The sequence below is a fragment of the Vulpes vulpes genome, chromosome 10 (assembly GCF_048418805.1).
Source record: "Vulpes vulpes isolate BD-2025 chromosome 10, VulVul3, whole genome shotgun sequence".
NCBI classification, from domain to species: Eukaryota; Metazoa; Chordata; class Mammalia; order Carnivora; family Canidae; genus Vulpes; species Vulpes vulpes.
In genome coordinates this window covers 40,887,240-40,912,562 of record NC_132789.1, presented here as the reverse complement: position 1 = coordinate 40,912,562, position 25,323 = coordinate 40,887,240, and the positions used below count along the sequence as shown (strand labels likewise).

Here is a 25,323-nt window from a genome sequence, read left to right as displayed (position 1 = left end):
AGGTCAGCGTCAAGGGGGTTGGGTCTATTCTCTAGAGAGCCAGACACTCCTCTCTCAGCTGATTATCTTGCCCTGATGTCTGCAAAAAAAAAAAAAAGAAAGAAAAAAGCCAGAGAAATAAACACAACCTTTGGAAGTCCTGGTGATGTGTCTGGGGAGGATGCTACAGCTGGTAGTTCATGTGGCAATATCCTGCCTTTGACCAGCAGTGGAGGCTCATGAGGCCAATGGCCTTGTGGCCACTGCCGGCTCCTAAATGATTACTTCAGTACTGCAGCCCCACTCCAGAACTTCCGGAGTCTTCCTGCCAAATCTCTGTCCATCGAAGCTTACAAGGCACAGGTTCCTAAGGCTAAGACAACCCTGCCCTCCAAACACAGGAACCACACAACCTGTGTGTGATGTGCAGGTGAGTGACCGTGTGTATCTGTGGCATGGTGTGCCACAGTTGCAAATTGGCATCTCTTGGAACTCCAGGCCTGGGAAGGAAAGTCAAGGGACTTCTAAAGCCAAGCCACACCTAGGCTGTTAATCTCTGGAGAAAACTAATTTTAACACAGGTTGGCTCCTCCCCACCACACCTCCAGGTGTGTCTCTTTCCTCAGAATGAGCCACGACTCCCCCCACCCCCCAAAAATGACTTAGATGATGTGATCTTGTCTGTATTTTTCCATTACTCCCCAAGGTGCACTCCATGCTGGAGACACCTTGAACCGCTTGCATTTCCAAGAATACACTCTGCAGCCTGGCTAACTCTGATTCATCCCCCAAAATTCAAGTGAAGTATTGGGTCCTTTGGGTACTTTCTGAGGTTGAAACGACTAGTGGTCCCCTAATATCCATTATTCTGCTTGCCCTTAGTCATACAACCCTGATTTTCAGCTGGGCCCATGGGCTGGCTCAGAGCAAAAACCGTATTTGTCAGAATTCCTATGGCTAGGTGTGACTCTGTGACGAAGTGCTTGGTCAATAGCTTCTGGGCAGAAGTATTTTGTGCAATTTCCAGGAACTATTTATAAAGGGAGAGTGTGCTCTTTTTCACATCTTCCTGCTTCCAACTGACTGGAACGCAAATGTGATGACCAGAGCTTCAGCAGCTATGCAGGCCAATGAGAAGCAAGCACCATGTTCAGGATGACAGGACAATGGAACGGAAAGCACCGGGCTCTGCTCTGATGATCACGGAGCTACCACACCAGCTCTGGACTGAGTATTTCCAGGTGATGTGGTCGTGATTTGTGGATTTTGTACCAACAGCCAAACCCAGACCTAACTGATCCACTTTCCTGGTATCAGCTCTCTCTGCCAACACACTCCATTCCACTCGCCTAGCTCTATCTGCTCGCCTGACTGTGAGCTCACGAGGGCAGGGTCCACATCATCTATCAAGCCCGGTGCCGAACAAACTAGAAAATATCGGTTGTGTTAAGGACTGTGTGAAATACACAGGCAGGTATTCAGACTGGGTGAAGCTGCATACCGGGAAGTTGTTGGTACAGAGTCACTGATAGGGTGGGAGAAGATGGGGTAAGGAGAACAGAAGGTCAAGGGAAGAGGTCCTCAGAGCTCTGACATCTAAGGTCATACCAAGGAGGAGAAGCCCTGGGACAAGGCTGAGAAGAGCTGACCTGGGTTGGTACCAGATGACCTGGGTCACCTCCGCCCAAAGTTAAGGGCGCTGGTGTTGTAGGGAAAGCAGTGATCAAGGGCTCAGGGTTCCAGAGTCCAGGACGTACAGGTTTCCACCCTGGCTCTGCCATTCTCTCTGCCCTTGAGCAAGTCAACTAACTTTTCCTGGGCCTCAGTTTCCTTATCTGCAGACAGCAGGATAATAAAGAACTTCCCTCATGGGGCTGTTGTAAAGTTAAAATTAGAGAATTCACATAAACCACCCCGCACAGTGCTTGGGGTAGAGTGAGTAGCTAACAAATGTGGGTGATTATGATTTTTGTTATTATAGTCTTTCTTGCATTCATTAACTCACTTTAACAAACAAGCTTTAGGCATTCCTCCACATGTGCCCAGGGCTTCAGCCAAAATGTATTTCCTGCTATTTCCTAACACTTCGCATGTTCCCTCACCCCCTTTGGCTTCACACATGCTGTTTGCTCTGCCTCAAGTGCCCTTCACTCCTCATCTGCCTGGTAAACTTGCCCTTCGGGCCTCTGCTAATAGCTCATATCCTTAAGGGACTTGTTGAGACCGCCAACGCCGGGTTAGATGCCTCCTCTGGGCTTGCACATGACCAGGGCCATCTCGTTGCATTATCTCTAGCGAGCGACCAGTTATGACTGGCAGGCCCCTGGCGTTGTGCAACGTGGCAGCTGTGCCCGTATCACTGCTCTGTTTACCTTTAGCATAATTTTTTTTTTTATCAGACTTCTACTGTAATGATTTATTTACCTGTTGATCTCTCCCTCTAGACTCTGAACTCCTCGAGGACTGCCTGACACCGAGTCAGGGCTCAGAGAATGGTCATCCTGTATCCTGGGGTTCCCAATCTGATGGGGAGACAGAATGAACAAACATGAAATGTGTCAAGAACTGAGCATGCCCCTGTGTGTTTCAGATAGAGGCTTTCCCGGGGTGGGCGAACAGAGCCCTGAGAATGCAGTGGTCAGAGCGGGGGACAGGAGCTCAGATGGAAAGCATGAGTATATACTGGGAAACCCAATGCCCCACACTTCTGGATTGTTCTTCTCGGGCATGGGAAGAATTCTAGGGCTCCCCCTCCCATGATTTGGGAGGAAAAATGTAATGTCTTACAAGGACATTACATATCCAAGAGGGACTAGGATAGGCTGATACTCTTTGCCAGGCCCTTTGTTATGCTGGGTCACAGCCCGAAGCAAGATGAGGTACCCAGAGGGTCTGACATTGCCCCAAAACACAATATGAGCTACCTCCACCATGCACAGGGACCAGATTATGGGGCTTTTAGGAAAGTGTTTCTCCTCCTCAACATGGATTTAGACTAAGTTGCTGCTGAGAAGAAACATTTGTGTTTTGTAGGAGTGTGTATGTGTTTGATCTGCATTTAACCACTCTCCTGCCGTTCCCACTCACCTCAAAAGGCCAAATCTGAACAATGAGGAGGAGGCATAGCTCGCCACTTCTCACCGGTGGCAAGATTTTAAAGAGACGGGAGACTGAGGGTCAAAATTTCCAAGCCCATCCTGGGCTGTTTGGTGAAGGCTATTTGCTTGAGCCCTTCCATGTTTCTGCTGAAATATTTTTATTTTTTTTAAAGATTTTATTTATTTGACAGAGAGAAAGAGAGTGAGAGAGAGAGAGAGAGAGAGAGAGAGAGAGAGAGCACAAGCAGGGGGAGCTGCAGGCAGAGGCAGAAGCAGGCTCCTAGCCGAGCAAGCTCTATACTTTATTCCCCTTCAGGGAAGGTCCTCTTCCTCCCATGACTGCTCCGGAGCCTCCCACCTTGCAGGACTCCTCCCTAGCCCCTGGGATCATGAGCAGAGCCAAAGGCAGATGCTTAACCAACTGAGCCACCCAGGTGCCCCTGTAATATTCTTTTAGACTGAATAACTCAGACTTTGGGAAGTGTTCTTGCTAAGTGTTTCTTATCCTGTTGATCCTGTCCCATGTGGCTTAGGGGGTGAGGTTTCCTGAACAGAGCCTGATGGAGATTTTTGTCCAGGGGAGAATTGAAAAGGTGGTCTCTTTCAGTGGGTGTAAGGGAAGGAAGATCTGAGACAAGAGAATAAAGTTAGGAACTCAGTGTACTCACGAGGGGACATCCTGTTAACAGGTTTTGGTTGTTTTTCCCTTGGGCAGTCATGTGACATGCAGAATTTAAAATGATCTCTTCTAGTTGTATTTCCCCACAGGAATTCCTGCCCCTTCAGTGAAGTCTGTCACATGTATGTGGACCTTGCCTTCATGGCAGCCCTTGGAGTGAGCATATCCAGCAGGGGGCTAGGGAGGAGTCCTGCAGGGTGGGAGGCTCCATCATAAAGGACAAGGCAGTCAGGGTACAGGTCAGGGCTTTGAGTAAAGGCTTAGGGTGAACCCTTGGAATGACTTCTGGGGACTGAGGGAGCTTCAAGCCCAACTCCTGGCCAGGGCAGAGGGTGGGGTGAAGTCTCGGGAGTGAGGTGGGGAAAGGTGAGAGTGGAAGCCCCTCAGTCAGTCCCAGCCCCTGTCGTGGCTGGTTTTCCCACAAGGTGCTGGGAAAACAAGGTGCCTGTGTGTTGTCACTGCTCTCTGCTCCCTGGGAACGTCCTTGAGAGTGAGCAGGATGGTTTGTGGCCAGGTGAGGACACTTCCACATACCCCAGCCCCATCCTTCACCTCTCATTTCTTACTGATGGGGACAGAAGTCCTTAGAAAGCTCAGGGAAAGCCATTACCACCTTCACTTTGGCCCTATTAGAAGGAGGGAGCAAAGCTGAAAGTCTCCAGAAAGGAATGGGGTGAGGAGAGAGGCTTAAGAACTTGCTACTTTCCCTTCTAAGGTCTCTTGCTCCCACCCAACATAAACCCCAGCGCCTGGAGTTCAGAGGAGAAATCAGTTTCCTGCCTGGGGTTTAGAATACAGTCTAGGGGCACCTGGGTGGGTCAGTGGTTGAGCATCTGCCTTTGGCTCAGGGCATGATCCTGAAGTCCTGGGATTGAGTTCCGCATTGGGCTCCCCGCGGGGAGCCTGCTTCTCCCTCTGCCTGTGTCTCTGCTTCTCTCTGTATCTCTCATGAATAAATAAATAAAATCTGAAAAAAAAAAAAAAAGATTACAGTCCAGCCCAGCCCCAAAGTCCAGCTCAAAGCCTAGAACCCAGAGCCCAAACAAGCCCAGCCCAGTTCCAAAGTCCCACACTAAAGCCCAGAATCCAGAACTCAGACCACAGAGATCAGAACTCCCTCGGTTCAGGACCAAAGTCTAGCCAGAGCTATAAAGACCAGAGCTCAGAACTTAGAACCAAGTCTTGGATCAGGAACCCAGTTCACAGCCTAGAACCCAGAGCTAGAGGGCTGGAAGCCCAGAGCCTAGAATTCAGACTAAAGCTAGGTCCAAAGTCTGGAGCACAGAGCAGCCCGGAGTCCAGTGAGAAGCTACCCAAAGGGGCACCTGGGTGGCTCAGTCGGTTGAGTGTCTACCTTTGACTCAGATCACGATCCTGGGATGGAGCCCTGCATGGAGCTCCCTGCTCAGTGGGGGCCTTCTTCTCCCTCTCCCTAGCCCGCTCCCCCTGCTTATACTCTGTCAAATAAATTTTAAAAAAATTTAAAGAAGTAGGACACCTGGTGGCTCAGCAGTTGAGCGTCTGCCTTTGGGTCAGGGTGTGATCCCAGGATCCAGGATCGAGTCCCTCATTGGGCTCCCTGCATGGAGCCTGCTTCTCCCTCTGCCTGTGTCTCTGCCTCTCTCTCTCTCTCTCTCCCTCTCTCTGTGTCTCTCATGAATAAATAAAATCTTAAAAAAAAAAAAAAAAAAAAAAAGGAAGCAGCAGCAGCTACCCAAAAGCCTAGAACCCAACACAGACCCATCTTAGCTCCAGGACACAGACCCCAGCCTAACGGGGGGCTTAAAACCCCACACCCAGCCCAGATCCCAGCAGACCCTGATGTTCCTCCTAGCGGCAGCACCAAAGGGAGAGATCAAGATTGCAAGGTGAGAAGGAGGAATTCTGGATTTCAGCCCTATTCCTGGCAGGAGAGGATGAGGAGCTGGTGTTGCGTGGTGACAGGTGGAGTGTTCTGTGGGCTAAGAGGCCCTGCGCTGGGAGGTCCATCCTGGGGACTCAGATACCAGGCAAAACAGGGCCCGGGGCTTTCTCGGCAAGGATAACCCCTCAGAATCCCAATGGGATAGGAAGCAGAGCCACTGCTGCTGACTTGCTGTGTGACTTTGAGCAAGTCCCTTCCCTTCTCTGATCTTACTGTCTCAGAAAGGAAGTCAGGAAGTGTTTAACTTAGACCCACAGACCCAGAAACATAGAAGAAGGGCCACTACAGATACCCTTTTCATTCATTTCATCTTCCATTCATCAAATATTTATTGAACACGTATAAAAAGTTGATGTTAAACAGGGGGATGAAATGGTCAGACTTGTTTTTATCTGTCATTGAATATTGGATTAGAGAGTGCCCATTAGGGCATTGTTGTGACAGTCCAGGAGTTGGCAAGTGACAATGCCATCCTTATAAAGTACAGACCTGGTCGTTTTACTCCTCTGCTCAGAATCCTTGTAATGGTTCCCCACTGTCTTCAGGATGAGGATCCAAGGCCTCTTCCCATCTTCTCAGTTTCAGGCCTTATCAATTTCCCATCCAGCAAATGCCCAGCCCCGGCTCATTTCTTCTACAAAGACCATCCTCCATCACTTTTCCATCTGTGGTGTTCCCTTTGCCTGGCATGCCCTTTCCTATCTCAGGAACTCTTATTTATCCTTCAGGGTTTGGCTCCATCATCACCTCCTCTGTGAAGCCTTCCCGGACTTTCATCCCTCAATCTGGTATTTTCAAGTCTGTGCCTTCTGACAGATGTCCATTAGGCCCTTGGCCCATTTTGTAACTTAGTCTGCTTATGTTTGTCCCCATGACTAGATGTGACTCCCTCAAATGACAAGATCATCCATGCCTCATCCACCTCTGTGTTGCTGGGGGTGGGGGCGCCCAGAATAGGCTCAGTGAACCACTGACAAGCCTACTCTAATACTACCTCCAAGTAGCTTTCATTAAAAAAAAAAAAAAAAGAAAAAAATTTTTTTTAAATTTTAAGTAAACTCTACACTACACATGGGGCTCTAACTCATGACCCTGAGACCAAGAGTTGCCATTCTACCAACTAACCCAGCCAGGCATCCCTAAATAATTTTTAAAATTTAAGGCCCTGGGGTGCCTGGGTGGCTCAACTGGTTGAGTGACCACTCTTGATTTTGGCTTGGACCATGATCTCAGGGTTGTGGGATAGAGCCCTGTGTTGGGCTCCATGCTCAGCATGGAGTCTTCTGGAGATTCTCTTTCTCTCCCTCTCTCTCTCTGCTCCTCTCCCTGTGCTTTCTCTCTCTCTCTCTCAAATAAATAAAGTCTTTTTAAAAAATTAAGGCCCTCGTGCTTTAAGTATTTATATTTATTTATTTATTTATTTATTTATTTATTTATTTATTTATTTATATTTATATATTTATTTATTTTTTATTCATGATTGAGGGAAGGAGCAGAGGGAGAGTGATAAGTAGACTCTCTCCAATGAGTGGGGAGTCCTACCTGACCGAGGGCTCGATCCCAGGACCCTGGGATCACTACTCGAGCCGAAGTCAGTCAGACAGGTTACCATGAGTCTGAAGGTAGCCACTAAAAGCCAGTTCTCCATATGCCATAGTGAAAGCAGAAACAGCCATTACTTGGTGTTAGGTTGTCCAATCTGCTTTTTTGTGCAGATGGTAAAAGAAGGCCTAGAGGTGGGGCAGGACCTAGGGCTTCCCAAGGCAGGCTCTGCTTCTGCCGTGCTGGCCTTAGTCCGGCAAGTTACTTACTCTGAAAATCTGACTGAGAGAGTCAAAGCCAGCAAACCAAAGCAGGGCCTCCACGCAGGAACGTGGTATGAGCATAAGGAGAGCCAGAGCAGAGTCCCAACCAGCCAGGAAGGGCAAGGTATTGCTCTGACTTCAGCCCCCACCCCATCTTTGGAGGCCAGACTCTAAGCTCCTGCTCAGAGAGCACTTTGCTTGATTTGCAAATCCTGAGGTTACCTGGTAGGTGGGTCCAACCACTGGGGCCATCTCAGCACTATGCCATGGCCTCAGATGGTATAGCCCTCAGCTCAAAAAGGCTCTCTGGCCTACTCAGCTTCTTCTACTCCTTCATACCTCTCCTTGCCAGAGTCCTCTTGAAGAGTAGGGATGTCTCTCTCTTCTGGGAAGAATCTTCAACTGAGGGGAGTCCAGGATGAGAAGATCCAGGGATGCTGGCTGGTTGGTTGGGGGAGGCACTGGGGGTCCCAGGGAATCTCTGGGCCCTCTCCAGTGCCCCTCACCTTCTGACACCTGAGGCTCAGAAGTCAGACCCATCACCTAGCCTGGTCTGAAAGTGCAGGATAGGGGGCCTCCCCATGGAGTAGTCTGGAGCCTCTTGTGGTCAGATGGATTGGTCTTGGGGCCTCTCTTCTCCTACAATTGCCCAAACAACATCCAGGCAGGAACTAGCAGCCTCCCTGGTGACTTCAAGGGCCCTCAGACACTTCCTACCCAAAGGACTCTCCTGGGACTATCAAGAGTCCCTCCTTCCTACTCTCTGCCCTGTCTCCTCCCCACAAGACAAACAATAGGGGCTACATGGAGAGCGGCCTGGGACATCCCCATCAGCTGCTGTTTTAGGGAACACTTGCTCCAGGGCCCGCTCAGTCCTTACCTCTAGCTATTCCCTGGCCTCAGAGCACCACCCCCGAGAATGTAAACTTACTAGTGGCTCTTGAGCTAAGTATATTTTAAAGTCCGGGCTGATCTCTTTTTTCCAGAAGTCAGGGTGGTGAGTCTGCCGAGTAGGCACAGAAGAGATCTTCCATTGTAGAAGTAGAAGCTATCATACTTAATAACTCCTTCCCTTGGCACCACAACCTCAACAGCTCCACCTGGCAATCATGGCTTGATAGCATCCAGTAGTGGTGGAAACACCACCTTGTATAACCAGACAGAAACCTAGCCTCTAGCTACGAACGGCAAAATCTCTTCCTCTGACTGAAGTGGTCTTGCTTGGTGAGGTTTCGCCAAGGGTACTAATAAGGGTAATCACCACCACCACCACCATCACCATCCTCTTAAAAGTGCTCGCTCTGTGCCAAGCACTATTTTAAACACCCCACTTAATCCTCATTCCAACCATATAAGATAGGTACGATTTTATTCCTATTTGACAGTTGGGGAAGGTGAGGTCTAGAGATTTGGTAATTTGCCCAAGAGTAAACTGTCATGGTAGAGATACGAAGCCAGGTAACCTGTCCCTGGGATCTCTGCACTTAACTCTGCTGCTCTGCCTTCCAAGAAGCTCTGGGGACCTGCTGGCCTCCCCCAAACATTCTCAGGGGATTATGCTAGGGCATACAAGAAGCCGACTGGGCTGGACATGATGCCCATGAGGGCACAGACAGGTGGAGAGCCACAAGGAGGGGGATGCTCTGAAATTCAGTTGCCCTAGCCTGTGAGGTCGGGCTAGACTCAGAAGTGGTCAAGGGCAGCTGGGAGGGTAGTCCTACCAGAATGGGGAGCTGTCTGTCTGCCCTTTAGGGAGAAGCGCTTGTCCTCACTGCTGTCCTAGATGGAAAGAATGTTGCTATGATCAATGGGCCCAGGCCTCTGCTCCAGGCTCCTGAGGCTAGTAAAGCCCTCTGCTCATCATGGACAAGAGCCTCAGCACAGCCCCTTGGACTCCAGGCCTGGTGGTGTGGGGGCAGAGGGGAAAGGAGAGTGGCCAAGAGGGCCAATGGAGACACGTGGTCAAGATTGGAGGACATCTCTAAGTGACAAGTCTATAACCACACTCCTCACCATCAGAAAGGGGCCTTCACTCTGGGTTTATAAAACTAGTCCCTACTTCCCCTCTCTTGGCCTCAGGTTCATCATCTATAAAATGGGGAGGGATAAGAACTACCCCAACTACCCCCCCACCCAGTGGTGTTGTGAGGAGTAAATGAGATGGTGTTACACAAAGCACTTAGCATGGTGCTTGCCTGGCATACAGTGGGTGCTCAATAATTGGTAGCTTTTGTATTAGGGGTGCTCTGCTTCTATTGCTGGTGAATGTCTCCGGAGGAATGTTGTGGGGCTCTGTTCCCATCGACAGTATGGATGGTGGAGTTGAAGTTGCAAGGAGCAGCCTGGATCTAAACTTAGACAGGGAGAGAAAGCAGCGAGCAACAGAAACAGCATTCAAAATAATTTCTACAGGCTGGAATGAGCAAGATGACATTGTCCTTCTGGGAGCTTCAAGACATTCACACAAAGCCGAGGATGGGAGAGACCTGACTTGACCCCAGCTCTGGTGAAAAGGGTCTGAATGATTTAGTTGATCACAACCTGATGGGAACTAATCATGGGAGAGAAAGGCTCTGGAGCCCTGCAGTCTTAGGCTGCATTAACAGTGTGTCACGTCCAGACTGGGGGAAATAATAGGCCTATTGTGCTGGCGTGGTCAGGCCATATCTGGAATCTTGCATTGCTACACTGACAGGCTGGAATCAGGCCAGGAGGGGGACCAGCCCAGCTTTGGCTCCCAGGTACTAGTCCTAAGCACTTCCTGTGCATTTTTTTTGGTTTCATACCCCAAGCAACCCTACTAGGTAGTCACCATTAATATCTCCACTTTACATATGGGGAGGGTAACTGAGCTGCTCAGGATCAGCCACACAACTAGTAAATGAAGGAGCCTGGGGCTTTTCCAAATGGGCTCCTCTTGTGCTTGTATCGGAGGAAGACGGAGCATGCATCACTGAACACATATTTCTTAGGTTCCTACTAGGAGTCAGGTCCCAGCTAGTCTGTGGGGACAGCAGTGAAATAGATGTGGTTCCTGTCTTCCTGGAGTTCATGGTGGTAGGGGAGAGAGGGGGAGATGGAAATCACTGGCGTGGTGATATGGGAGTAAAGGATTTAGGGCTGGAGGGATCACAGACTAATACAGCCGACTCAAGCCCAGAGAAGGGAAGAGACAGAAGGGCAACACACCGCTTGCATGGAGCCATGGGGGCCAGTCCATACCTTTTCCACCGTATGCAGCTGCCGCACCCTGGCCTTCTCTGCTCAGCAGTGACCAAGAGCTGTGTGCCAAGATGGGAGCAGCTAGGGCACGTGAGGAGGCTTGGTGTGGCCATCCTGGGGTAGCCAGATCTCATCTCTCCTCCATGAGATCGGAAATCTTAAGAAAGAAAAAAGGAGCTGGAAGCTGAGCAATCACAGGAACAGGGCTGAGTGGCGTTTGAGAATCCCAGCAGCCCCTTCGCTAATTAGAACAAAAGGGCCCCCACCTGGCCTCTTGAGTGTCTGGGAAGCCTGGGGTGATGCTGGCATGAGGAACTCCCGGGGTGGTAGAAAAGCATATTTTACGGATCTGGGTCTGGCGTCTGTTCCAGACTAATGCCCACCTTCTTTCAAGGGTTAGATTGCTCAGTCCTCTCTTTTTCAAATCTTTCCTTGATTGTTGCAAACCAGAGGGCCCCCGCAGCTCTGGGTCTCCCTGGGCTTTTAGTTGGGGAGACACATATAACCCCATTTAGCCTTCTGGTCTTTTTTTTTTTTTTTTTTTTTTTTTCTGAGAGGGGCAGAGCAGGGCTGTTAAGAGAAAGAAGGCTCTGGAAACGGGCAAAACCTGCCAGGCCTGGCTCTGCTGCATAGCAGCTGGTTCACTTCTCTTAAGTTTGCATTTCCTCAGCTATAAAATGGGGATGATGGTCCCACACTCAGGTCGTTGCCCGGAGGACCGAATGAGATCACGTCAAGCATGGAGGAAAGCATAAAGCCCCCCCATAACAGGCCACTGTGATTACCACGGTGTACAGTGGCTGTGGCCCCGTCTCCTCCCCACACCTGGGAGCCCCCCTGCCAGCAGGGGCAGCCTACCTCGTCGGTCCCCCCATCGCCCAGAGGAGCCAGTGTTGGAAAGGGGGACAGGGGTCTCAGGGGACAACAGAGGGCTAGGGGCACTGGGAGTGCCGGCCTGCATCCTCCCTGCAGGTCTGGAGGCCAGGGGGGCTCCCGCTCCCCAAGGGGGCGTGTGGAGGGGTGGAGGGGGCGGTCAGGGCCTGGGCTGCAGGCCAGCCTCGGGGAGAACTCACTCCGGGGGACCTCGGGCAGCTCCCCTCCAGCCTTAGGCCTCAGTTTCCTCGCGCGCGTCAGATGAGCGTCCGGGTCTCCTCCCGGGGCCGCGGGGAGCAAGCTTTGCCGGATGCGGCTTTTGAGAACGTGGCCCTAGCGGCGGAGCTGCCGGGAGCTCGGCGGGCGGAGGGCGGCGCGGGGCTCAGAGATTGGCTGCGGGCGGGGCGGCGCGGGATTGGCCTGAGAGGCCCGGGCGAGCCTTTAAGAGGCGCGAGGGGCGCGCCGGGGAGCGTGCGCCTCGCCCGCCCGCCGGGGTAGCAGCGCGCGGCCGAGCGGCGGCCACGACCGGAGCCCGGGCGGCGCGGAGGCCGGCGGAGCGGAGGAGCGACCCGGCGTCCCGGTCCCGGGCGGCGGGGCCCGCGGGTCATGGCCAAGGGAGAGGGCGCCGAGAGCGGCTCCGCGGCCGGGCTGCTGCCCACCGGCATCCTCCCAGCCGCCGAACGGCCGGCGCAGGTCAAGGTGAGCCCTCCCCCCCGACCCCCGGGCGGAGGGCTGGGGGTGAGGGCGAGCCGAGGCGGGGACGTCTGGGGTACAGGCTCGGTTACGGGACGCCGGGGGCGGGCGGGGTGGGGGGCGGTGTCCTGGGGACGGGGGCTGATGCTGATGGAGGTTTGGGGGCCCCGCGCCCCCTTTTGCGCACCCCCTACCCGCCCCTCCGCCGGGCGGCCCAGCCAGAAGCTTCACGTGGTGTCCGGCTCTTTGAATCGTTTTTGCGTTCTTCCGTGATGAGTGGCTTAGGTTTGCTGCCCTGGAAGCCAGAAAGACCTCCGAGCCCCGGGGAAATCCCGTTAGTTCCCCAACTCGCAGCCCCTGCCTCCCCACCCCCACAGGCCCACGCTTGCGGCTCGGCTCTGCGGTGAGCTGTGAGCGCCGCTCAAGTTCATTCATAAGAACCGGAGCCACTTCCGAGGCGTTCCGAGGTGGGAGTGTGGGTGTTGGCGCTTGCGCGGGTACTTTGTGCCTCCTGACCTTAGACCCCGTCCCCAGCTCCCTTGGAACTCATGAAGGACCACACGAAGCCTGGCGGCTCCAGGGGGTGTGGGTCTCAGGCAGGAGAGAACTGCCTTTTCCTTTTGGTTTTATTAACTGATCCTTGCAAAGAGCCAGGGTGAGCAGTTAGGCTCCTACCTCATCTGAGTAATCTCCACTTTCCCTGGGCAACCTCAGTCTTCCTAGTGCCCCACTCAGATAGGGACAGGGCACCCAGAGGCCGCTCCTCCCCTCTCCAGGTTTCCCTAGGAGCTGGAGATGGGGGACAGCAAGAGGGAGGGTAGGACAGCTCCTGGGTTTGCCTGAAGCTCTGGCTGTCTACAGGGGCCACGGTGGCTCAGGGACAGATGAAGGAACAGCTGTGCCCGCAGCCAGCTGGGCTGGGCCCCTACAGCTCTCTAGAGTCCTCACCCAGTAGGCAGGTGGGTCCCGGCCTCTGAACTAGGGCGGGAGCAAGGGCTGGGCTTACGCGGCTCTTGGCAAGAGGATTTTCAGGTTGTGGCGGTTGGTGCTGGGTGGGGACTAGTCCACTGCTGGCGCAAGCTCCCCCCTGCAACTTGACAGGAGCATGGCTGAGACCCTGGGGGGAGTCTTTTAGAGATGGCGGGCTGCTAAATTAACTCAGAATCTGGGAGTGGGGTGGCTTAGGGGCAACTTCCTCAGTATGGAAGTTTCCTAAGACAGAGAATACCTTTCTTTTCTTGTGGGAAGTGAGATCTCTGGGTGGGAACAGGGCAAGGCAGTCTTGTTCCTCCTGGCAGAGTTGGCTGGAGGGATGGTCCTGCCTTTAGAACATTCTAGGTTGGAAGCCAGGATCTTGGGTCTTTTTTCATCCTTTCCTCTTCTTCCCAGAAGGAACCGAAGAAGAAACAACAGTTGTCCATTTGTAACAAGCTTTGCTATGCAGTTGGAGGGGCCCCCTACCAGGTGACAGGCTGTGCCCTGGGGTTCTTCCTGCAGATCTACCTGTTGGATGTGGCTCAGGTAAGTTGGCTGAGCCTGCCAGGACTCCTCCACCATCCTGAGGTGGGAAGGACTAGGGACTTGGGGTAGGTTCATTCAGTTTTCCTCATCTGTGAAATGGGACTGGAACCCTTACTTTGCTGCCTCTCAGAGTCAGTAGTGGGTGAGAAATAAGAAGGCTTTGGAAAGTATCCAGCAGAGGAATCTGTCTGCCCCAGGAATCTTAGGTGGTGAGGTCAGGCAACTTCTCCTTGCCTGGCAGGAGCAACAGAGCCTGGAGGGGTAGGTGGTGGCGTGAGGGAGAATGGAGCCTGCTGGTGACACTGTTCTAAGAAGAGACTGGTACACCATGTCCCCATTTGGACAACAGTCAGATGGCCCAACTCAGGGGTTGCTAGATGTCACCAGGCTTAACTCACCTTCACCTAAGAAGCAGAAGCATAGCAGGGGGCAGAGGGGCCCCCCAGGGCTGGGCTCAGGCAAGGTGCACAGTACACGGGGTCTTTGACTAGGAGAGGTACTTAGGGTGAAGCAGGGCTCCTCTGTGTTTTGAGAAGCTTTGGCCAGAAGTCTAGCATCCTGAGAATTCATCTTGCTTGGATGGGAGAGAGGGAAACTCCCCAGCCATGGATCTTAGGGCCACACGCCGCACTGGCTGGCTTTTCTGTGTAGCATCTGACTCTGCAAGCAAAGCACCTTAGTTGTATCCATTTCCAGGTGGGGAACGCTGAGCCGCAGCAACGGCAAGTAGCCTCATTCAAGCAGCTTGCTTTTGAGCAGATCCCACGGGCTGGGGTCCTAAATGGGGTACAAACACGAGGAAGCTGCAATCAAAGTGTAGAGCTGTTGTCAGGAGTGGGAGGGTAGGGAAAGTCAGATGGGGAAGCTACGGTGTGGGGAGGCCGCTAGCTTCCTGGCTTCCTGGGGCAAAAGCAGTAAGAGCTGTGATGGATATAAGGAAGAGTGTTCTCTTCCAGAGAAGCTGTCTCTTTGGGCCTAAAAGGTTTGTGGAGAAGGGGACAGTTTGAGTGGATAGTGACCGACCACTTTTTAAAAGCATCTAAAGATTCCTCTTTGCACAGCCAAGACAGACCTTAACCCGTAAGACAGGGATTTGAACTCCAGTCCTATAAGCTAGAGATCCTAACTCCCATTGTACAGATGGGGAAATTGAGGCCTACTGTGGTCACCCAGCATATGCCCATTCTGACAGCAGGTGGCTGGAGCTTGGGGCTGTGAGAGCGAAGCATGGAAAGGATTCTGGATTCATTCTAATGGGTGGGAGTGTTTTCAAGGGCAGTGGAAGGGAGGACATATGGGAGCAGATCTGGGAAAACTTCTGAGGCACACAGTGCTACTGACTGCTATCAGAGAACTGTTATTATCACTATTAACAGGCAAATGAGGATGCTTAAGGCCTGGGTGAGGGCAGCGCAGAGGCCCAAGGGCCTGGCTGAGACGGGGAGGGGGCCCCCTGCTTTTGCCTACCTTTGAGGGTTGAGATGAGTAGAAGGATGAAGGGGTCATCTTGTACCTGTTCCCCATTACAGGTGGAGCCTTTCTTTGCCTCCATCATCCTATTTGTGGGCCGAGCGTGGGATGCCTTCACAGACCCCCTGGTGGGCTTCTGCATTAGCAAATCTTCCTGGACCCGCCTGGGCCGCCTCATGCCCTGGTGAGTAGAAGAGACGCCTTCCAGATGGCAGAAGGCAGGGCTTCCAGCACGTCTACTAATTCTCGATTCTTCCATCTGGCTTGTCACGGACTGGGGGGTGAGAAGAAATGATGCAAAAACCAGTGTTGAAACCCTGGCTGAGGCCTCAGTTGCCCCAGGCCTGGGCACTGGGATGCCCTGCCAATTCATTCCCGGGCTGGCCAAACCACTCGCCCGAGCAGCCTCCCCTCCACCAGGCCCCATTGCTCCCCGAGGTCTGTTCCCTTCGGTGAAGCTGGCATTCTAACTTCTCCCGTTCAGTCATTTCCCATGGTGGCAGAGACAGTGCTGCATAGTGGTGGAGGGGTTGCCCTCTGCAGCCAGCCTGCCTCAGTCTCACCAGCCGCAGCTGTGCAACCTTGGGCAAGTCACTTAACATCTCTGAGCCTCAAGTTTCTTCATCTGCGAAATGGAGCTAATAATTATGCCTATCACATGGGTTTAAGGTGAGGATTACATTTTTTTTTTTGACACATAAAGGACTTAGAACAGTGCTTAGCATGTAGTAAGTAGTATGTAATCGGACGCTGTTTCAGAGTGGCTCCCAGTAGGGCAGGGGCGGAGGGCAATGCCCAGAATGGGACAGCAGACCATAACCTCTGGCCCATCGGATGATGTAAACTACCCTTTCCCTTGATGCGGAGCCTACGCTCCCTCTGCAACCTCAGGCTATAGGGCAAGGTGGGGGGAGGTCGCACCACAGAAGAGACAGCCAAGGGAGACGCAGGAGCAGGCTGACAGGCTGGAACTCTGGTTCCCTCCAGGACATCCTGCCTGCTGGGGGGAGGGGGTGGACATGCCCCTTTCATCTCCAGCCCATCCAGGCTCAAGTGGGCGCCTTCCTGCCCCAGGGGTGCCCATACCTGGTCTCCGGCCTTCAAAGCTCTTCCCACAGCCCCCCTCTACCCCCACAACTTCCTTTCCCACGAGGCCCCCCTCCCACCACAATCCCGCCAGCTTCTGGCTAAGGCCCAAAGTGGGGCCTTTGATCCAGGCTTCACTGCAGGGGGGGCGGTGGGAAGGTGGCGGGCGGGGCATGGGGGGTGTGGTGACAGGAAGGCAGGGAAGCCTGCCTTACCTGGCCAGGCTGCCCAGGTAGGAGCCAGCGGCAAGTCTCTGGCCAGGGCCTGAGGCCCTGGCAGCCGGTGGGAGGTGGGGCCAGGCTGCCACATCTCCTCATGAGGCCCAGCCAATGGGAGGCGGCTACCCTAGACAGCCCCTTGCGGTGGCGGCCGCCGGGTTACTTCCAGTCACATTCAGTTTCTCAGCCCAGAGGAGAGAAGGAGTGACGAAGGCTGAAGGCGGAAGGAGCCCTTGTTCTCTGAGGAGACACGTGGAGTCAAGAGGGAGGAGGAGGGCGGGGAGGGAGAGCGGAGGCCCTCCCCGTGGAAAGTAGGGTCTGAGGGCCTCACGCTAGGCAGGTGTGGCAGCCAGCTTGGTGCAGCTGCTGGGGGCCCTCCAGGCTGGTTTTGGACTTTGCAACAATGTCTGTGTGCATGTCCTCACCTGTCTGGGTGGTAAGTCCCACTGGTACCTCCTGACTGGTACCTCCACCCTGGTGTCTGAGTGCACGCTGGGTCTCCCGTGGATGGAGGGGCTGCCGTGTAGGGTGTGGGGCCTCCTGCCTGCACATGCCACAATAAGGGCTTAGGTCCCTCAGGCCTGGGACCCGGCACCTTCTTTGAGCATAGGAAGAGGCTGGGCCTCTCAGGGTTTATCAGCCCCCATGGCCCGCTCTCATTCCAGGCCTCAGAGCAGCCTCTGCCCCCAGCGAGCATTTAAATCTACGCTTCAGACCAGGAAGACTTTGACAGACACTTTCCCTGGAGTTCCCAAAGCCACCTGGCGAGAGGCAGGGTGTCCCCAGGCTCCTGTGGGCAGGCAGGCGGGGATGGCGCAGGGCTGGGCCTGAGGTCTGATTCCCTGGCTGTGGACCTGTGCTCTCTTGCTGAGCTTTCCTGGCGCGATCATCACAGCAAGTACTTACTGTGTCCCAAGCACTGTTCTACACTTTAATATCAACTCAAAAGTACTTCCACTCTAGGAAATAGAACCAGAGTCCTTCCAGCGGCCAGTAAGGCCTTCCATGACCTGGTACCCTGTGTCCTCCAAACCCGGGCCCTAATCCCATCTCCTATGCTCACTCCACTCCAGCCCCAGTGGCCTCCCTGCTACTCCTCAGACCTGCCTGAGCACCTCTGTGCTGACTCTTCTTGCGCGGCACACTTCAGCCTCAGACAACTGCAAGGCCAACTGTCTCCTCTCAGTCAAGTCTTGGCACAGATGTCGGCTCCTCAGCGAGAGCTCCCCCGTCTACCCTGTTATCAATTGTAGCCTCATACTCCTAATCCCCTTGAGCCTGCTTTCTTTTCTCTGTAGCCCTTAATCACCTTCTAATGTGTTCAAGAACTTTAAAAAAAAAATTGTGGTAAAACATACATAACATAAATTTTGCCATTTCAACCATTTTTTTTAAAAGATGCTTTTGTTTATTTGAGAGAGAGTGCAGGGGAGGGACAGAGGGAGAGGCTGAGCACAGAACCTGTTGCAGGGGCTCCATCCCAGGATCCTGAGATCATGACCTGAACCGAAATCAAGAATCGGCCACTTAACCAACTGAGCCACCCAGGCACCCTGCCATTTTTTGTAACCTTTTTTTTTAAGATTTTATTTTTATTTATGTGTGTGTGAGAGAGAGAGTACGAGTGAGGCAAGTGAGAGGTAGAGAGAGAGGGAGACCAACGCAGGGCTCCATCCCAGGATGGACAGAGATCTTGACCTGAGCCAAAGGCAGACACTCAACCGAGTGAGCCACCCAGGCGCTCCGATCATTTTTAACTTACTATTTAGTCATTGAGTATATTCTCATTGTTGTGCAGCCATCACCACCATCCATCTCCACACCTTCTTCATCTTCCCAAACTGAAACTCTGTACCTGGAAAAAATACCTCCCCACACCTCCTTCCACACAGTGCCTGGAAACCACCATTCTACTCTCGGTTTCTGAATTCAACTGCTGTAGGTATCCTGTAGGTGGGATCATGTAACACTGGTCCCTCCATGACTGGCTTATTTCACTTAGCGTAATGCCTCAAGGTTCATCTGTGTTGTAAAATGTGTCAGCCTTTCATTCCTTTTTAAGGCTGAACCATTTATAGATAAATTTTTAGTTATGTCTATTTTTCATTTGCCAACTAGAATATGAGTTCCACTGGAGCGATAACTTCTGTCTGTTTCATTCACTGATCCATCCTGAGTCATAAGAATATCTTAAGAATAGTGCTTAGCACATAGTCAGCACTTGAATATTTCTTGAGTACATATTGAATATAATTAGGTGCTATTACTATTCTCTCACTCTGTTTTAAGAATCTTATTTATTTATTTGGGAGAAAGAGAAAGGGAGAGGGAGAGCACAGAGGGAGAAGCCGGCTCCCCATTGAGCAGGGAGCCCAATGTAGGGCTCGATCCCAGGACCAATCACAACCTGAGCTGAAGACAGATACCTAGGTGACTGAGCCACCCAGGCACCCCTACTATTACCCCCCCCCCTTTTAAGTTGTATTTATTTATTCATGAGAGACACACAGAGAGAGGCAGAGACAAGGGAAGAGGGAGAAGCAGGCTCCCTGAGGGAAGCCTGATGCAGGACTTGATCCCAGGACCCCGGGACCAAGCCCTGAGCCAAAGGCAGACGCTCAACCACGGAGCCACCCAGGTGTCCCCCTACTATTCTCTATTTATAGATGAGAAAATGAGCCTCAGAGAAGTTAAATAACTTGCTCAAGACCAAGTTATCTATAGTTATTGGTAGAGCCAGAATTGGATTCCTGAAGTATGGCTCCAAAGGCCTTTCTTTTAGCCACTACTCTCTGCTGCCTTTTTATGCTGATGACCTGAAGTCAGTCCAACCTGACGTCTAACCACGTTTGCAATGGTGTGAGATGCACCAGTGGGAAGGCAGACATTCACCCTCCCTTATGTGATTTCATTAGGCCTGGTCCTTCACCTGGAGTTGGCCTCTGCTACCCATGTGTGTGCCCACGGTGTGTGTGTGTGTGTGTGTGTGTGTGCACGCACATATAAGAATACCAGTGTTGGGGTTGCTCCTGCTTCCTGCCTCCCTGCCCTGCCACCTGAGGTTTAGCCGTCATCCTCCAGTCCCCCAGCCCATAGGAAGCTCCCGCCCATGGAGCCCTCTCCATGGGGGCAGACATAGGCAAGACTCAGCATCCGACCTCATGCTCCATGCTCAGGATTTCGGTCCAGGGGCCCTGTTTCTGTCTGGGCTCCAGGCTTGGCCATCAGCCTCCACCCAGAGACCCTGGGGTGGGTGTATTGGAGTGGAGGGTGGGGGGAGGAATCTCCTTCCTTGGCAGGCACCCTGTGGGAATACAGAGCAGTCCAGGCAGATCCTGGGGTTTGGCCTCCAGCCCCCACTCAGACCCTCCCTTTCCCCAGGATCATCTTCTCCACACCCCTGGCCATCATTGCTTACTTCCTCATCTGGTTCGTGCCTGATTTCCCACGTGGCCAGGCGCTGTGGTACCTGCTTTTCTACTGCCTGTTTGAAACGCTAGTCACGGTGAGTGTGGGCCCCTCCCCTGGGTGCCAGTGGGGAGGCATGAGGGTGGTCCCAGGGCCTGTAGGGTTGGTGCAGGAAGCCACATGGGCTTGTCCATCATCTGACTGGCTGAGGGCCTCTCTTCCATGCCAGTGTTTCCACGTTCCCTACTCAGCTCTCACGATGTTCATCAGCACAGAGCAGAGTGAGCGGGATTCCGCTACTGCATATCGTAAGTCTCCCTCCAGTCCCGCTGGCCCCTCCGCCAGGGACCCTGACCTTCCTGCCACATTTCTTCCCTTGCTGGGAGTGGGTTTGAAGCCATCTCAAATATAACTTGACCCCTTTATCACTCTGGTGAGAACAGGGAGGCGCAGGGATGCCAGAGGTCAGGCCAAGGTGCTGGGTGCCCCACCATGTACCACCACCATGTACCTACCCTCCTGGAGTGGCTCCCATCACCGGGGGCCACACCTGGATATCTGTCCACCCGACCTTCCTCCCTGGAGGCCTACAAGCCACGAAGCCCCTCCAAAGGACCTCTTTACTGTTCAGGGATGACTGTGGAGGTGCTGGGCACAGTGTTGGGCACAGCGATCCAGGGGCAAATCGTGGGCCAAGCAGACACGCCTTGCCTCCAGGACCCCAGTGACTCTGCACTGGCCATGGAAGGTGCCAATCACACACAGAGCACCACATCACTCAAAGAAACGGTGAGGCCCTTGGTTGTGTGGGGATTTGGGGAGATGAGGCACAGAGGGATGGTTTGTCATCATCCTCAACCTCGTAAATGTTTATTTAATGTTGGGCAGTTGATCTACAAACTATTAATACACCCACTTTCCAGATGAGGAACCTGTAGCATAGAAAGTCTAAATAATTTGGCCAGGGTCATAAAACTAGTTATTTACAGAACCCAGATTTGGGGGAATTTGAGTGGTGGCCTCTCACACTCCACAGCCTGGCTTCTTAACATTCTGTTCCTCCGGACTTTGCCGTCGGAACAGCAGCCAGCCCAGGATGATTCTCCCGTTTCATGGGTGGAGACAGTGAGGCTCCAGAGAAGGGACTGGCCTGTGGAACTGCTAAGAGCTGGGATGAGATCACGCTGACTGTCTGTCACCTTTATCCTCTTTGTAGCAAAATGCATACCTGCTGGCGGCAGGGGTCATTGCCTCCATCTATGTCATCTGTGCTGTCATCCTAACCCTGGGTGTGCGGGAGCAGAGAGGTGAGGGGCCCCTGGGGAGTGGTGTAGGCCCTAGCACCGCATGCCTTTTCCCTCTGCCTGGGCCTCAGGCTTTGAGAGGGGCCTCTGCTCCTTCCTCACTGTCCCCTCTGGCCTCTAGAACCCTATGAGACTCAGCAGGCTGAGCCGATGTCCTTTTTTCGGGGCCTGCGGCTGGTCATGAGCCATGGCCCATACGTCAAGCTTATTGCTGGCTTCCTCTTCACCTCCCTGGCTTTTATGGTGAGTGGGGGGGGGGGGGGGGGCTCCGACATGCTCAGCCTGAGAGTAGGGCGGGTACAAGAGGGGTGGGCTAAAACATGGACTCAGGATGTGACAACGCCTGAGGGACAGATGGAACGGGGTTGGGGTGAGCAGAGGTCCCAGGAGCGTGGGGAAACATGGGCACTGACATCACGTCTTTCCTTGCATTTCCTTCCCCCCTACCCTGCCCGTCTCCCAGCTGGTGGAGGGGAACTTCGCCTTGTTTTGCACCTACACCTTGGGCTTCCGAAATGAATTCCAGAATCTGCTCCTGGCCATCATGGTGTGTGTGGGGCCCTGAGGGTGGGTAGGCAGCCTGGGCTTCCAGATGGTTCTTTGGATAGTCAGAGGATGCTTCCCAGACTGGCTAAGGTGAGGAGGGAGGAGTCTCAGAATCACTGGTTGGATCTGACCTCCAATTGCTTAGGCAAGACTGAAAGATATTCCAGTAGGAAACATAGCAAAAGCTAAGGCATGGAGGCCAGGAACTTAGAGATTTTGTGCTTGGTCGTGCTCAGAGAAAGTAGGAGAAGCAACTGGAACTAGCTCTCAGCTCCCCTGGGGAGCCATCAAAGGTGACACTGCCTAGATGGTGTCATCTGGCGGCTCTCAGGCAAGGCCAGGGGTTTCTTTGAGGGCCTGGGAAGGGCAGCAGTGGTTCATGACTAATCCCGTTCCCTCACCCCACTGTGTATCCACAGCTCTCAGCCACATTCACCATTCCCATCTGGCAGTGGTTTCTAACCCGATTTGGCAAGAAGACGGCTGTATACGTTGGGATCTCAGTGAGTGGGGCTGAAGGGGTACGGCCCCGGCTGGGTTGCCTATCGCTGGTGGGCATCTCCAGGCTGACTCATCTCCCGTACCCACCCCTTCCACTAGTCAGCAGTGCCATTTCTCATCTTGGTGGCCTTCATGGAGAGTAACCTAATTGTCACCTATGTGGTAGCTGTGGCAGCTGGCATCAGTGTAGCAGCGGCCTTCTTACTACCCTGGTGAGTATATAGGCCCACCTGGCTGTGTTCCCCAGCCCGCTCCCTCCTCCCTACTTCTGAAGCTCCTTGCAGGGAATTCTGCACAGGCTTCTCCTGCAGACCATTCTGTGGGTCCGTGTTGGGGGCAGGATAGGTCTTTCCTGTACGGTTCTACAGGTTGTGAACTGTGCAAAAAGACCTGATTAATCAAGGTTTGACATGGGGGGCTTAAGTCTGGTCTGTGCTCTGTTCACCAAGCTGCAAACCTAGAGTGGGGCTCCACCTCGGAGGAAGCGGCCTTCTTATTACCATGAAGTTGCCATGTCTTCACAGAGCTGTGCACCCTGGGGCTACAGAGTCCCAGAGGGCTACCTCTTCTAACTGACACAGAGATGCCACACAGGCTAGAGGGGGCCCCGGGGTGGGGGTGGGGAGTCCTCATGGCTGCCACCACTCTGCAGGTCCATGCTGCCTGATGTCATTGACGACTTCCACTTGAAGCAGCCCCAGTCTCACGGCACTGAGCCCATCTTCTTCTCCTTCTATGTCTTCTTCACCAAGTTTGCCTCTGGAGTCTCACTGGGCATCTCCACCCTGAGTCTTGAGTGAGTGGGGCAGGGGGTCCTGGGGCAGTGCGGGGCGGGGCGAGCCCGGGTTGCCCTGCCCTCACCACTCCCCTGACCACTGGGTCCCACAGCTTCGCCGGGTACCAGACCCGTGGCTGCTCACAGCCGGCACGTGTCAAGTTCACCCTGAAGTTGCTGGTGACCATAGCTCCCATAGTCCTCATCCTGCTAGGCCTGCTGCTCTTCAAGCTGTACCCCATTGACGAGGAGAAGCGGCGGCAGAACAAGAAGGCCCTGCAGGCTCTGAGGTGAGAGCGGGGAGACAGAGGAGGGGGCTTCGTCCAGCCTAAGCCCTCCACTCCTGCCTCTTGGGGCCAAGTCCTGGCTTACCTCCTGCACACCTTCCCTCGAGGGCCCCTCCTCACTCCCCTGCCCACTGCTGATCCATGGTAATGGCAGCTGACCTCTCTCAGATACTCAGCTGCATGCCAGGCAGTGTGCTGGGTGGTCTTACATTTATTCATTCAACAAACACTTACTGGAAACCTACTATGTGCCAGGCACTGCTCCAGTGAGACCAACAGAATCCCTGCCCTCATGGAATTTACATTTTGGGGAATGTGCACTCACGTTCTCTTACAGTCCTTCCACAACCCGAGGTGTCAGGAGGGTCCTACAATTCCCACTCTGCAGATAAAGAAATCGAGCCTTAGCCCGGAAGAGTGACTGGCCCAGCTGATAGGGAGGAGAACTGGGCTTTGAGCCCTGGCATTGTCACTCCAGAGCCTGTACTCTTCACAGCTCTCTTGGCATGCAGGACCTCAGGTGTGGCCTGAGTCTGCCTTTCTGGAGAACGGGAGGTATGGTGAAGTGAATCATGCCAGACCATCAGCCAGCCCAGGTCAAAGCGTAGTCTTGGGGCTTGTGGTGCAGACAGACCAACTGGCAGTTTCTGAGTTGAGAGAGGGAGTGAGCAAACTGAATACATCCTATAGGTTAGACTCCCCTGACAGCCGGCTAAGACTGTTGGGCCAGGGTCCTGTGAGGAACAAGGCAGCAGGAGACAGGGGAGGGGTAAGGATGCTTTTTCCAACCCATCTCCTCTGGTTCTTGCAGGGAAGAGGCCAGCAGCTCCGGCTGCTCTGACACAGACTCTACAGAGCTGGCCAGCATCCTCTAGGGCCTGCTGTGTTGCCCGAAGCCACCACCCACAGGGCCTGTGTACCAGACCACAGGAGAAATCAGGGCCTGCTTGCCTGTTTGCTGAATAGCTGGTCTTCAGGTGCCAGAAAGGGAGCCAAAGACTCCAGAGTAAGTGGCCCAGGATACCTCCTGTGCCTACCATGGGGAGGGCTGTTCATACAGCCACCTGCCTCATGTCTGCCTGCCCACGTGGCCAAGCCCAGGGGCTGCTACTGTGAATATGCCAATGACTGATGGGGCCTAGCCCAGAACACTAATGTAGAAACGTTTTATACAGAGACTAATTAATAACTTAATGACCATGTACATAGCAATGTGTGTGTATGTATGTGTCTGTGAGCTATTAATGTTATTAATTTTCATAAAAGCTGAAAACCAGAGGTGCTTGCTTCTGTCTTTGCCCTGAGAACCCTGTGTGCCAAGACAGGATCAGTAAGTGGCAGGTGCCCTGGGGAGCAAGAGTGTGTCTGGAGGCGTGATAAGAGCATCAGCTAACATTTACTAAACACCTATCTGTATCAGGCACAGTGCGGAGGCTTTATAGTTCCCTCTGCTAGTGTTCAAATTTAATCATTGAAACCATCTTGGTCTGTCAGGACTACTCCACTTTTTTTTTTTTTTAATTCTTCTTATTTTTTTAAGGAGGCTCCACACCTAGCACAGGGCTTGAACTCATGACCCTGAGATCAAGACCTGAGCTGAAATCATGAGTTGGGTGATCAACCCACTGAGCCCCTCCCCTCCACCCCAGGCGCCCCAGGACTATTCCACTTTAAAGTTGAGGAAACCGAGCTCCAGTGTAGAGGGGGACCTGGCTAAGGTCGCACGGCTAAGAGCTGCCGAACTGGAATCCCCACCCCAGGTCTGTGACACTCCACCCTTCTGCTCCCCTGAATCTGAGTGACCCACTGACTGGCAGATGGCCGCTCTGCCCAGGCCTGCGTGCTGTGTTTCCTGGCCCGTGCATGCTCGAGCGTGTGGAGCTGGCACATCCTCTATGTGACTGGGGCTGGGTGAGGTCCTAGAGACCTGTGAT

The 25,323-nt window shown here is 53.3% G+C and overlaps 2 protein-coding genes across 7 annotated transcripts in view; one reads left to right on the top strand and one right to left on the bottom strand.

Moving 5' to 3' along the window:
• MYCL (MYCL proto-oncogene, bHLH transcription factor) overlaps positions 1 to 12,086 on the bottom strand; it is a 35,789-nt gene extending 23,703 nt beyond the window's left edge. For 2 of the 5 annotated variants that reach the window (XM_072723717.1, XM_072723718.1), the window contains exons 1-3: positions 11,781 to 12,086; positions 4,566 to 10,864; positions 2,404 to 2,501 (exon numbers count right to left, since the gene is read on the bottom strand). The gene's annotated coding sequence lies outside the window, so the exon portion shown is untranslated. The remainder of the gene's footprint in view (positions 1 to 2,403; positions 2,502 to 4,565; positions 10,865 to 11,780) is intronic. The other 3 variants (XM_072723720.1, XM_072723719.1, XM_072723721.1) reach the window with 3 other exon arrangements.
• Positions 12,087 to 12,144: 58 nt separating this feature from the next.
• Positions 12,145 to 24,667, top strand: MFSD2A (MFSD2 lysolipid transporter A, lysophospholipid). Of its 2 annotated transcripts, none has more exons than XM_072723711.1 (14): positions 12,145 to 12,279; positions 13,663 to 13,794; positions 15,324 to 15,448; positions 19,950 to 20,073; positions 20,206 to 20,284; positions 20,608 to 20,765; positions 21,193 to 21,283; positions 21,402 to 21,523; positions 21,744 to 21,827; positions 22,246 to 22,329; positions 22,427 to 22,539; positions 22,980 to 23,123; positions 23,216 to 23,392; positions 24,201 to 24,667. In XM_072723711.1, the coding sequence occupies exons 1-14, from the start codon at positions 12,187 to 12,189 to the stop codon at positions 24,262 to 24,264; spliced, it is 1,590 nt and encodes a 529-aa protein (XP_072579812.1). In that variant the 5' UTR covers positions 12,145 to 12,186; the 3' UTR covers positions 24,265 to 24,667. The 2 variants fall into 2 exon arrangements, with proteins under 2 accessions (XP_072579812.1, XP_072579814.1); XM_072723713.1 differs by having other exon boundaries at positions 12,148 to 12,279; positions 13,666 to 13,794.
• The last annotated feature ends 656 nt before the right edge of the window (positions 24,668 to 25,323 follow it).